The sequence below is a fragment of the Talaromyces atroroseus genome (genome assembly GCF_001907595.1).
Source record: "Talaromyces atroroseus strain IBT 11181 chromosome Unknown scaffold_2, whole genome shotgun sequence".
In the NCBI taxonomy this organism is placed as follows: domain Eukaryota; kingdom Fungi; phylum Ascomycota; class Eurotiomycetes; order Eurotiales; family Trichocomaceae; genus Talaromyces; species Talaromyces atroroseus.
In genome coordinates, this window is record NW_017971434.1 from 2,492,838 (window position 1) to 2,506,382 (window position 13,545).

Genomic DNA, 13,545 nt, shown 5'->3' on the forward strand with positions numbered 1-13,545 from the left:
CTCCGACACCGCCTGCCTAGACCTTTTTCTACTTTTCAACTTTTACGGACGGCCGCAAGGGACCGAGGAGAGAAAAATATCGCTCTGTGCGCTCTTTAACACTGCCCAATTGATTTTTTATCCTAATCCCTCGCTCCCTCTTAAAGTATTTATTCGACTACTTTCGCTTCTCTGCTTGGAAGCTGCCGCATGCTGGCTTGCTAACAAAATGCTTGCTATCCGTCCTGCTGTGCGGAGGGCCGTCGTGACTCAGTCGCTGCGTGCTATCTCCGCACCGCAGGCACTTGCATTGCGAGCTCTTTTGCCTAGCAGTGCTCATCAAGTCCTGCGCTCACAGACAGCTACTTTGCGATCCGGCGCTTCGTCTCAGATCCGCTCATACTCTCGTCCCGCTGACCCTCAGCTTTCGACCCGCTCCACCGTGGTGCAGTTGTTGAGCAATATCGGCTCCAAAAGAGAAGTCCAGCAATATCTCTCCCATTTCACCTCCGTATCTTCCCAGCAATTCGCCGTCATCAAGGTTGGCGGTGCCATCATCACCGAGCATTTACAGACCTTGTCGTCTGCCCTCGCCTTCCTCAACCATGTCGGCCTATACCCCGTTGTTGTGCACGGCGCCGGTCCGCAATTGAATAAGATGTTGGAAGATGCTGGTGTTGAGCCTCAATTTGAAGATGGGATTCGTGTCACTGATGGCAAGACTTTGGCCTTGGCGAGGAAGCTCTTTCTGGAGGAGAACTTGAAGTTGGTTGAGGAACTGGAGAACATGGGCGTGCGTGCTCGTCCCATCACTACCGGCGTCTTCTCCGCGGATTACCTCGACAAGGAGAAATACAACCTTGTTGGCAAGATCAACGGTGTTGAGAAGAAACCTATTGAGGCAGCCATTGAGGCGGGATGTCTCCCAATCCTCACTTCAATGGCTGAGACTCCCGAGGGCCAGGTCCTCAATGTCAATGCCGACGTTGCTGCCGGTGAACTCGCCCGAGCTCTGCAGCCTTTGAAGATCGTCTATCTTGCCGAGAAGGGCGGTTTGTTCAACGGTGACACTGGCGAGAAGATCTCTGTGATAAATCTGGATGAAGAATACGACCATCTCATGACACAGTGGTGGGTGCGACATGGCACACGTTTGAAAATCAAGGAAATGAAGGAACTCCTTACGGACCTTCCCCGCACATCCAGTGTTGCTATCATCCACCCAGCAGACCTTCAGAAGGAACTCTTTACCGACTCCGGAGCCGGTACTTTGATCCGTCGCGGTAACAAGGTGCACATCAAGTCTTCTCTTTCTGAATTTGAGGATCTTGCCGCTCTTAAAAACGTTCTTATCCGCGACCGAGAGGGTCTTGATGCCAAGGCTACTGTCGATCGTTACGTTGAAGGTCTTGGAGATCGTCCCTTCAAGGCGTACTTTGACGAGCCCATGGATGCCCTAGCTGTTGTGCTTCCTCAGCAGGACTCTGCTTTTGCGCATTTGGCCACCTTCACGATTACAAAGGCAGGTTGGCTTACGAATGTTGCAGACAATGTGTTCACAAGCATCAAGAAGGACTTCCCTAAGCTTGTCTGGACCGTGAAGGCTGATGACGAGAATCTTACCTGGTTCTTCGATAAAGCAGACGGCAGCCTGTCTCGGGATGGCGATGTCCTCTTCTGGTATGGTTTGGAAGACGGCGACGAGGTCAAGCAGCTCGTCCTTGAATTCACCAAGCATGGTCGCCAAATGTTCGGTGACTACAACCTCGAGGCGAGGCTACACCGTGCCGCCCAGGCAGCCTTGAATATTGGTGGCGGCGCTCAGCAGAAGCGCTCCTATTCGACCTATCGCGCCAATGCCCTGCAGACCTATCGTAATGGAAGCCCACGCATGACTGGCCGTCGATCATATAGCACAAACCCCAACCCCCCCCTTGGCGAGAAGAACTTTTCCAATACCCGTCCCTCCAAAGTTGCTCTAATTGGAGCCCGTGGCTATACCGGACAAGCACTTATTAACCTTCTGAACGCTCATCCAAACATAGACTTGCGCCACGTCTCATCTCGTGAACTTGCCGGAAAGAAGCTGGAAGGCTATGACAAGCGGGAAATTATCTACGAGAACCTCAGCCCGGAGGATGTTCGCCGAATGGCATCTAATGGCGACATTGACTGCTGGGTCATGGCTCTTCCCAACGGCGTCTGCAAGCCTTTTGTCGATGCAGTGGACCAAGGAGCTGAAAAAGGTGGTTTGATTGTCGACCTCAGCGCTGACTACCGCTTTGACTCTTCTTGGACCTACGGTCTGCCTGAGCTTGTTAACCGTTCCACTATTGCTAGGGCCACCCGTATTGCTAATCCCGGATGCTATGCCACTGCTGCCCAAATTGGAATCGCACCCTTGGTACCTCATTTGGCCACAGAGCCCACCGTATTTGGCGTGTCGGGCTACTCAGGAGCCGGCACCAAACCTAGCCCCAAGAACGATGTTAACGTGTTGACCAACAACATTGTTCCTTACAGTTTGACAGATCATATTCATGAGAGAGAGATTAGCGCTCAGCTTGGCACCAGCGTCGCCTTTGTTCCTCACGTCGCTGTTTGGTTCCAAGGTATTCATGTAAGTTGTGCCCAAGCTGTTATTCATAGTCGTTTTTTTCCGTTTCTGACCCATTGAAAAGCACACTATCAGCTTGCCTCTCAAGGAGGAGATGTCCTCACGGGATATTCGCAATCTGTACCAAGATCGTTACGCTGGTGAGAAGCTGGTCAAGATTGTTGGTGAGCCACCTCTCGTCAAGAATATCGCTGGTCGTCACGGCGTCGAGATTGGTGGCTTTGCCGTGCACTCGAGTGGCAAGAGGGTAGTCATCTGCGCAACCATAGACAACTTGCTCAAGGGAGCTGCAACCCAATGTCTCCGTAAGTCTTAATCCCTGCTATTGTTTACATTGTAGCACAACCGACTGACTCTCAACCCACAGAAAACATGAATCTCGCCCTTGGCTACTCGGAGTACGAGGGAATTCCGCTTGAATAGACGTGTGAAGAATAGTCTCAGGCCCTGTAAGAAAGAGTGAGGAAAGCCTGTGCAATAGAGTCGGCCCGGCTGTGATGGAAAGACAAAAAAAAGTTTGCAAATTATATTGTTTTCTTCTGGACTTATTAACTGTTAACATACCCGGTATATAGTGTTTTAACTGAATGGAGCTTACGATATCTGATTCTCTCTTGGTCATCTGACTTCCTTCCTTCCCTCGCCCACCCATTCAGGACGCACCTTCCTCTACTGGCACCAGACCCACTGTCCTTGGAGTCTTCCTCCTTCTCCCTCACTATTCCTTCTCTCTCTTCATCATCCTCTCTATTCCTCCTCCATCCCCTGACCTTCTCTGTCGAGGCTCCCTGTCCATGAAGCTATTCACAGTTAGGCCAGGCATACTACCAGAAACTCTCAAAATTCAGTAATCTAGCCTTGCGCCTGGTTTTTGTGTTTCTCCTCCATATCCAAAGACCAAGCAAGTCAGGTTCCTCGGCTGCACAGTTTTATGTCGCAAGGACATAAAAATGTTCTATAGTCACGAGAGTAAGCTCCATTCCAGCCATGGAGCCCTTTCCATTTCGACACCTGTTTCTATTTCTATTATATTTCAGTTCGCGAGAATGTATTCCTGCAGGAGCTGACCTTTTGATCTCACCTTCCTTGACAACGCGCAGTCCTCACATCCCAAAGACATGGGGTTGCCACAGTCTGGTGAGTGTCTGCCTCTGCACAAGCACGCTTCTTCCTCAGTACCAGCCTACTTCAGTTCTTTTCTTACATTTCATCCCCGGCCGAACGATGGCTTGAGTTCTGACAATCCCAACTCGTTCCTCAACAGGCTGGTTGCCACGCTGGGCCAGAATAGCACGTCCAAGAAAATCAATAGAAAAGCCATCTTGGGTGTGGATGTCCCTCGAGCCTGTGACACCATCATGCATCCCGAAGCGCCAATGGCCTTGCGGCTTCAAGGCAATCTTCTGTAAGACGTTTTTCCATTGATGGAATCCCACCATCAAATGGGGGGCCCAATCCAAGTTTACTGAAAATTCCACACAGATACGGCATCTCCAAAGTGTACAGTCGTCAATGCGTGTACACTTTGACCGACGTACAGGCCATGCTAGACAAAATGAAGACTGCACTCAAAGTCGTTCATGGCAGGGGATTGCATGTGGATGCTGGCAAAGCGAGGTGTGCACTTACAGTCTTTGAACAGTCAAAGCTCACTCTCACATTATCTTCAGACCCGAGGAGCTTGTTGTACCCTATGACCCAGCTTTCATTCCCGACTTCACCTTTCCCGGTCTTGACCTTGACCTGTTGAACCCTTGCGGTCCGGCTGCCCCTGATCTAAAGCTTAACTCGAACTTGATCTCGTCTAATCTGAGTGTCTCGCCTCACTCTCAGCTCGATCTCGACACCCTTCCTCAACTAGATGTTGACTCTTCTAGTAACACGCTCGCTGAATTTGGGAGATTCTCTTTTGATAGCGGAAGTATTCATTCTGCAAAACAACGCAACGTTTTCGGAAGGTCGGAGATCAAAACTGAAGAAGAGGGTGTTCTTCTTCAACCCGACTTCGATTTCGACGAAGAAGGTAACATTTTTGATCTTGTTATGACCGACGCTCCAGCCATACAAGTTGAGACGCCAGTCAGGGGCAGGTCGGAAGATATCGTGCAAGTTCCACAAGTAAGTCCATTTCGAGTTTCAACTCTGAGTGGCATTGATTAAATCAATACTCAATTTTTAGGAAAATGCTACAATGGTCACTCCTGTTGGGAACAATCTTCGTGACGGTCTTCAACAGGACGATAACCTCGATGCGCGTGAAGGGTCATCCCCAACCTGGGGTCGCCTCCCCGACCCTGAGTATGTTGACAAATCCCCACAGGATCGAAACGCAGGATCTAATCGGAAGATCAGAGCACGGAAGGCTTTGGAAATGGACGCACTAACCCAGATTGCTAGAGGAGAGTTGCTCCTATGGGATAAGGAATACCTACAAAACATGTCTCGCCTTGATATTCAAAAGGCGTACGCCAGAAGTCTTGCACAAGCTAGAAAGAATGCGACATCATGGATCTCTGGTCGTGGTATCGGCTCTGTTGGGATAGGTCTCGGTGTCGATTGTGTATCACATCCTTTGAAAAGCTTCTGCGGAGAAGCACTTATTATTGCTCTTTCAGATGAGCAACCCATGACCAAGCAGGGACGGAAGCGTAGTTCCAGCGATGTCAGTCACGAAGAAGGAAGAAATGTGCGCCCAAAAGTTTCGCATGGAGAACTTGAAGTCAGTGTGGCTCACCCAGGTGGACCAGGTGGCCAGCAGGAGGTGAGTGATGCAACAGTTTCGTGTTATTTATGCTTCTAACTCCTATACTATAGGATGTTGAACTTGGTCTTGATGCTCCGCCGTCTCTCCCTGACGATGCTCCTTCCCAAATGCCGTGGAATATCACAGCATCTCTGCAAGGATCAGTCGCAGGCTCTTCGAGTGTGTCTCGTTATTATTATGGCGGCTTAGGTAGACGAGGCAGCCGCTTCCCAAGTGCTAGTCCGCTTGCAGGACGAGGTTTGCCTCAGGACCTATTCGGTCATGACAGTCTCAGCAGTCTGTCGCTCAGGGATTTCGGGGGGTTTCATGACGATGGATCAGGGGGTTTCATGGATGAAGACCAGTCCGCACAACATGCAGAACTTTCCAAATTCGAAAGTCAGCTCACAGTGTCGAGCCTCGATGACACGGACAGAAACTTCGTCGACTTTCTGAAGGTTCGCGTTCAACATGCGAGACTAGCTCAAGACGGCGAGGAGTCATCTCAATCTCAGAAAATGGCGTTCTCCAAATTATTACCACCAAAGCTTACCTCTCGCGCAGTGGCAACGCAAGCACTGATGCATGTGCTGACACTTGCGAGCAAAAGTATCATCCAGGTTTCGCAAAGCAAGCGTTGCCAAGGACCGGCGTACGTTATTGACGACCTCGACGAGATACGCCTAGTGATCAGAGGCTAGGAAATCGCTACCGTTCTCTTGACTGTTCTAATACTCTTAGATGGTATTTCCTCTGATCTATTTTTCTTCGAATTACGTACCATGCAAACACGACGATATGACGAATAATGTACGGAGTAAGGGGCATTGCAGCGCATGACCGAAAGTTATAGCACTGAGACAGTACGATGGTATTTGATTTTCACGAGCAAGGATCTATCATTTTATATTCCACTGATTTATAGTTATGCTGTATTTGACTGCCGCTGTATTTCGAGCATCGAACTAGTTGATACATACACAGCTGAGTATGTAAGTAATACCACATTCTCGTCACGGTTATTCAGCAAACGGTCTCGCGTATGGTTTATGGAAATACTAATACTCCAAGCCGGGTCCGACAGCTCAAGAAATCATCCACAGTACCGCTAGAAATGACATGTCTTCTTCCCGAGTTTACAAAAATTTTAAGAGACATCTTTATATCAACGTCTCTCTCTCCTCGGCCATGCCTGAGGACGGCCAGCTGCCTTCCTCGCTCTCATTAGCCAGCCGTTTCAAAATTAGCTTACGCCTTACGAGCCCAGCCCAGCCCAGCCAGTCAACTTGGGCAAAGAATGGCATGATTCAGAAATTCACTCGGGCGCCACGCGCGGCAAATCAGAGAGATCGTTTGCAGCACAGCCCTTTGGCCCGGAGCGCGCGCATCTGAGGGCGCGAAAATTAGAGCGCCCAAAAAAAAGGAGAGAGCAAAGAACTGATTTTATTTCATAGCCCATTGGGTACTTTAATAACTAATATGTAAATATTAAATGTGCATCAAGCGTATGCTTGAGATAGACGAAGATAATACGTGTTACGTGTTACGTACGAGAGCCATTTGGTCGGACCGTATTCGTAATGGTCTGACACGCCAGACCCGCTGGCTCGAGCATCTCGCCCAATCACTGGCCGTAGGGGCGCTATTGTTTCGGTAATGACCGCGTTGGTACGTTGGCCCATGTCACGGGGTGACAAATACGCCGACCGCGCCGGTTTTGTTCCAGTATTTTCCACCTTTTTTTTTTCTTTCGCGTTTTTCCCACTCTTCCTCCCTCTCTCGAGTTTTCCTTTCCAATACCCTTTTGTTCCCTCGCCTTGCCGTCATTACTTACTTTACTGCTTGATTTATCTCGGGCAAAATTTTTTTCCCCTCTCTCTTTTGGTATTGCCAGCCCAATTCATTGGAAATTCGCGTATTGTTGGACAATACCCAGCATAAAACAGCCTGACTGCCTGAAGGCACCCAATTTTTTCGCGCCTTTCCTCGCTGTGCAACACGCAAAGGCAAAATAACAGCTCAAAACACGATGGGTCGTACGGTTGACCAGGAAGTGCATGCTGCGTTTGTCGAGTTCCGCGCTAAGGAGGACGATAAGGCACGTGACCTGTATCCTGTATCTTGGTAATTAACATGACACCCCATACTGACTTCGTTAATTACAGTGCCTGTCGGTCCAATGCATCTACTGCCAGCAGATTCGCGCAAAGAATACTTCGCGCCAGAAGCAACACCTGCTGGAATGTCCCGGTCTCAGAGGCCATCCTCCTGCGCCCCAGCCTCAGGCAACTGCAACTGGCCCTAACGGCATTGGCGCCGCGAATGCCTACGCTGCCACTCCCACTGGGCCCTCCGCCGCGGCGCCAGGACCCGTTTCCAGCGCCGCGCAACTAGGCACCCCCAATGGAGCTATGCTGTCGAATGGAGTCAATCCGCATGCCACTCCAATCCAGACGCCCTTGCAGAATCTCCAGAATCGCCCCTCGTTGCCCGCGCCAGGCTCGTCGCAAGCCGGCGGTCCATCGTCGACACCGCTCTCTCACCAACAACGCAGCCACTCCACCCCGAAGCCTAAGCAGAACCGCCAGAGCACATCGAATCTTCCCGCGCCACCGCTTGACGACGTCCATGCTGCGTTTGTGGAGTTCCGCGCAAAGGAGGAAGACAAAGTAAGTCCTTTTCCCTTTCCATTGGCCCTTGTCCCTTTTCCATCTTAGCTTACATGATATAGTGCCTGTCCGTGCAATGTATTTATTGCCAACAGGTACGCGCGAAGAACACAAGCCGTCAACGCCAACATTTACTTGAATGCCCGACCTATCTGAATGTCATGAAGGATTCCATTCCCGCCAACAACCTGCTGCATACTTTCCCCGAGGGCGATATTGCTCGCTCTCTGCAGATCCCCGTCCCGAGCGTCGAACTCGATTTCCGCATGAGCATTAAATTGAACCCCAAAGTCAGCATTGGCAGCACTGTCTGGGGTGGGCGTGATTGGGTGACGTTTGTTGGGGGCCAATGGGCTGGTCGATGGGGCAAGGGTATCATTCTGGTACGTCTAGTCATGCTCCTTATTGCTATGTGCTTTTACTAACAAGGAATCACAGCCCGGCGGCCAAGATTCCCAAGTCACAGTCAAAGAAATGGCCACATCTTTAAGCGCAAACTACGTTCTCCAAACAGCCGATGAGCCGGCGGCCTACATTATCGTCAAGGCCAATGGCTGGTTAACCGGGGCCAAAGATGTGCTAGAGAAACTTAGCGACCCTAGTCATGCCGACACCATCAACCCGAATACGTACAAGTACCGCCTTAATCTGTCCATGGAGAGTGGCGATGAGCGTTACGCATTTGTCAATACTGTTATGTGGGTGGGCTCTGGTTGTCGTCGTGGTCATGAAGGTAATATACTCCCCCTTTCACCCCTCAGTTCCTTCAAAAAAAAAAAAAGAGTACTAATCTTCTGAATAGTAATCCTCGACGCATTCCGCCTCAACTAAAGGGTAAAATCGATATTCCTTATGAAGACCGCTGTTTATTCCCTAAAACCCAGTCTGATATGATATCCTTTTCTTCTCTTCTCTTTTTTCGCATATACTGTATGTCTCATGATGGAATTATACTTTTGTTAACGGTGCACAACGGAGAAATGGATTATGACGTGGAAGCTTTTTTTTTTTTGCCTTTGTTGTTTCTTTCGTTTTCTTATTCTTGATAGGGCATTTGTGCGTGTTTCTATTTGGTTATATCTGTATGAAGTCTTTCATGAATGATTCGGTTTGCAGTTTCTTTTCTATTGAGGTAATGTTCACTAGCAAGAAGAAAGAGTTGAATTCTCACTTCCTTCATACAGATACATACATACGAATCTATATTTATACTTACATACATGCAGGGGTATATTCCTAGCAATACGTCAAGATCATATATGTGGAATAAACGAGAGCCAATCAACTGTATCGTATGCCCCTGAAGGCTGAGACCTAAGTCCAATGAAGTCCTCCGTGAGAATATAAATCCGGCAAACCATATACAAAGCACAGAGAACCGTCGACGGAAGCAAAAGACCAATAGGCATACTCATATGCGGGTCGCTGTCGGGAGATATGTTCACAGTCCGAGATAAGAAACGACGTATTGGGCCTGGAGTCAGCTTCTCCGTGAGATCGTATAGTCTTTGACTCTCAGCAGCTCCTGAAATAGGAGCACAGGCATCATCGTCATCTTTGCTCCGACCAAGAATCGTCATATACCAACTAGGAAACGGTTCTTCCTTGAGCAATTCCTCAAACAAACTCAATTCGTATTTTGCCGTCTCCTTGAATCGAGGGAGGAATATGAAGATCCAGAGTTCGATAATGACACTCCCAATAAGGCCAAATGCGATAGTGTATATACTAGCAATGCGCCATAGAAGGCGTTCCGATGCGCTTGGGAAATAGAAATCCCAGGCAATGAAAAACATACTGCTGAATACGAGTATGAACATCAAGTTGACTGGAGTGTAGCCAAAGTCTATTTTAAGATACCTGTCACCTGGAATCCGGTCCCAAGGCACGTTTTTGACTCGCCGTGATATAGGATTAAAAGTCACTTACATGGGCGGTTATCTCACAGCGCTGGTTGGCCAGCGTACAACACCCCTGCATGGGAACGAGAATTGGTATCTAAATTTGTGGACCAACCAAGGGCACGATTGGGGCCATTATGAAACCGATCTGTTATCTGCAGGAAGCCAACGTGGGGCCTGCATCAGGTAGTTGCATGTTTGCTAGCAGTGCCTCACTCATAGTTCGGAATTAGGGCATAATGTTACTTTACAACGGTGGTGAAGTTTTTGCTGCCAACAGATCCACTCTTAGTGAAATAGATGAAAAAAAAGTGTAACCATAAGCCTCTTGATCAACAGCTGTATTCAAGTGATATACTAGTTAGGTGTCGTTGAAAGCCAACGAGTTTCGCCCCCGTTATTCTACACAAGCCTGAAGATGGTAGCACAGCAGCACTGCCACCTGTACACTCCCTGAAACGAAAGAAGCCTGTTTGCACCGCATAAGCAGTCAGCCATTGAATTTGTTCAGTATTAGAACTGTGCAATGCTGTTAGCCTTATCTTCCAGTAGAAGATGCATATTTCACAGCAATTGGAGGGAGGGCAAAGGTCACCACCTATTTGGTCTTGCAGAAAATCCATATCCACCGGCGGCCACTTCTTGGGAAGTAGAAAGAAGGAAGAGCATATCATAAAAAGCCTATGAGGAATAGTTATAAGATTACCGTGGAGAAAGTTGGTCTCAAAAGCACCAAGACACTTGAGTATATTACGCCATTTGATAATCAGAAGGACAGCAGCTGAAAATAACAACAGCCCTGAGTCTATACTATAGCGGTGAACCCCTAGGATGCTCACAAGGGGGAAATTCCTTTCAACGAGCCTTCTCTTGGGCGGCCCCTCCGTATGGCCATCATAATCATCCTCATGGAGCTCAGATTTGGCCTCACGCCATACCTTCCTTGCCAAATACATCAAATCGTCCTTCTCTAAGAGGATATCGCGTTCATATTCCTTGGCCTCTCGAAGGATTAGATCTGAAAAGGCTAGTTTCAAGGGATCATTGCCACTAACGCGGATGGGGGTGGCATCATCGTCACTCGGCTTCCATATTCTAACGCGCTGAGTGACCCCTGGTCCTTTCCCTGCCCTTGTCGGGCGATTGATCAAAGATCAGGCTTCGATTTGAATATCTAAATTCCTTCAGCTTATTGATATTGATAGTCCAAGCGGCTTTACATCTCTTTCTTCAGATTCGTTTAGCCACCAACGAGCATTCTGATCAAGTTTCCGCTTTGGCTCGCCCCAAGCCAACCTCCACGACGAATGTCGGCCCCCCAGGGAAATCTTCCAGCTAGGAGATCTTCGGGCATTTAAGACAAATCAGGGCATTTGATGCGACTCTTGCTTTTGATATGTGCTCCATCAAATAATTGCATGGCATAGACTGGTTCCATCTCCATGGCCACAAGCTTTTGGATAATGATTTGCTCCAAAAACCCCCGAGCACTCTCGTGGGCTCACACGGGCCTTTCGATAACCAGAACATTGAGTTCTGGGTAGAAGGATTCGATTAAAGTGCAGTCTTTTGAACATTAAAGTTCGCGGTCGTACGTTTGTTGATTGACGTTTGGGATGACCATGTATAGGTTGACGCTCGTCTCGGCGTGTGTTTTGGGGTTGAAACGACGCCCGACTCTCATGTCTTGGTAGGCTTTCTCGAACTGAACCATTGATTAATAGAAATGTTCCTTTGTGGACGGGGGGAGACCCAACTGGGTCTCTTTATTTAATGCCATTCCTTCATGTGTCTTGTAGTTGCTGGAGGATCGATATCTTGTTGTCAAGGTTTGGCTTCGGCACCTCTCATGGAACTTGAAGTCATGTGCAAGGACGTCAATGCCCAGAGGCATGATTGGATACTCGAAACAAGTAAAATAGTCATGCGCATCTTGTCTGATTCGTTAAGTATGGTAGTAGTAATGATAACAATAATAACAATAATGAAACATAGCCAATCTTGATCTGATCAGCCTACGCAGGCTTTTTGAACCCATGAGGATGCCTCGTTTCCACCTCCACCAGCGGAGCATCAGCTACAGAACCATCTGCCGCTGACGTACGCCGTAAAGTAGGAGAAGCGACTTCCGTGGAATCACGACTCGATCGACGAAGATGGAAAGAATGAGAAGACAACGCCAAAACCTTCTTGACTGCATTTGTCGCCTGATTACTGAAACTAGGCTTTCGACCAGCAGGAGGAAGAAGCCCACCACTTACAACACCATCGACCGTAACATTGTCATTCTTTGATGAGAACTGACCCTTGCCTTTCCTTCGTACCGGCACGTCTGACCCTGGTGGAGGAACCGTGGGTTTGGGTGGCCATTGACCATCTGATTTCCATCCTGCCACCAGTGTTCTTGTAATATCAGAGAGATTGATGGGGATTGTAGGCGTGAGTCCTTGGACTATTACCTTACTGTACAATGACGCATATATAGCCGGTGTTATTGATGATCTTACATAGTTGGAATCAGCAATAAATGGCTCCATCACTGGTATCATCGAATCATCAGAGTCGTAGTCGTAGTTTTCATTATCGTCACTGTCGGCATCATCTCCATCCAAATCATAGCGGTCAGAGTGAGCATCATCCTTCTCTTCCGTGGTTGTAGTTGTATTTCTCGACTTTTCTTCTGATAGCGCCAGATCTTCAAGCAAATCGGTCGAAAGCCGTACTGGCGAAGAAGACTTTTCTAGCGAGTTAAAATTTGCTCTAACATCGACGTTACTGTTACCCTCCGCATTTCGGCTGAGAGATGGTGTTGTAACCTCGTCTCCTTCTTTTGGTGACAATGAGGAGGACTGAAGGTTGGCAGACGCTCGTCGTCGCCGTCGCTGCACTACGCTCCTTCGTATTTTTGCTCCAGTCCATGTGTCCCGTCTTTCCGTAAAAAACCGTAGTCCCGGGTTCCACTTCATTTCCTGCTCCAGATCTGCTCGGCGTCTTCGACCACGTTCCAGGATGGTAGATTTGATAGCATCTGGACCCTCGAATCTGTACGGATCCGCCTTTGCACTGACGCACTCGGAAGCATTACGAACATGAGTATCCAACTCTGAATCAGATTCGGAGCTGCTCCCCGGTTCTCGCATCCGCCACTGCACAATGTTGGCTCGCACATCCGTGCCAGATTGGATATTCGAAACCGATGCCGTTGCTGTTGCGGTTGCTAAAGCTGCCGTCTTTGACAAAAGCGAGGAAGATGTCGGTGACGATGACCAAAGTGTGCAAGGGGCGTCAAAAGCCCAGTCTGCACGAACGACATCTCTGACATGTTGTTTTGCCTCCCGCACAGCTATTTCCCGTTTCTGTTTCGCTTCTGCATCTGCCGCTTTACTGACTGACTTTCGACGAAAAGTAGGGAACACAGATGTAGACGACGATGTGTTGGTAGCCATTATTTGGTTTGTCCGGCCTTTGTTTTCCCAACTTCCATTCCAACAATTCAATTGTTCCGTGCGGGGAGGAGCGAGCGGGGAAAGCTGGTCTTTCGAATTGCGGCGTCAATACCACGAACCTCTAGCAAATAACAATAATAAAAATGCTGTGATGTTGTCTTTTTCCGCCCAAGGTTGGGTATCAGTGATG

General features: G+C 48.7%; 4 protein-coding genes across 4 annotated transcripts; 3 read left to right on the plus strand and 1 right to left on the minus strand.

The window, feature by feature from the left end:
* Positions 1-208: 208 nt before the first annotated feature.
* On the plus strand, positions 209-3,019 carry UA08_02924 (Protein arg-6, mitochondrial; the record flags this gene model as incomplete). Its single annotated transcript, XM_020265019.1, has 3 exons — positions 209-2,599; positions 2,661-2,901; positions 2,964-3,019. 3 exons carry the CDS (start codon positions 209-211, stop codon positions 3,017-3,019), a joined length of 2,688 nt encoding a protein of 895 aa, XP_020122637.1.
* A 695-nt stretch (positions 3,020-3,714) lies between these two features.
* On the plus strand, positions 3,715-6,040 carry UA08_02925 (hypothetical protein; the record flags this gene model as incomplete). The annotated part of the gene is made up of 5 exons (XM_020265020.1): positions 3,715-4,001; positions 4,079-4,213; positions 4,267-4,714; positions 4,776-5,357; positions 5,411-6,040. The coding sequence occupies 5 exons, from the start codon at positions 3,715-3,717 to the stop codon at positions 6,038-6,040; spliced, it is 2,082 nt and encodes a 693-aa protein (XP_020122640.1).
* A 1,328-nt stretch (positions 6,041-7,368) lies between these two features.
* On the plus strand, positions 7,369-8,839 carry UA08_02926 (hypothetical protein; the record flags this gene model as incomplete). The annotated part of the gene is made up of 6 exons (XM_020265021.1): positions 7,369-7,455; positions 7,505-8,008; positions 8,071-8,103; positions 8,176-8,391; positions 8,447-8,741; positions 8,811-8,839. The coding sequence occupies 6 exons, from the start codon at positions 7,369-7,371 to the stop codon at positions 8,837-8,839; spliced, it is 1,164 nt and encodes a 387-aa protein (XP_020122639.1).
* A 3,085-nt stretch (positions 8,840-11,924) lies between these two features.
* On the minus strand, positions 11,925-13,355 carry UA08_02927 (hypothetical protein; the record flags this gene model as incomplete). Its single annotated transcript, XM_020265022.1, has 1 exon — positions 11,925-13,355. The coding sequence occupies one exon, from the start codon at positions 13,353-13,355 to the stop codon at positions 11,925-11,927; it is 1,431 nt and encodes a 476-aa protein (XP_020122642.1).
* Between the last annotated feature and the right edge of the window lie 190 nt (positions 13,356-13,545).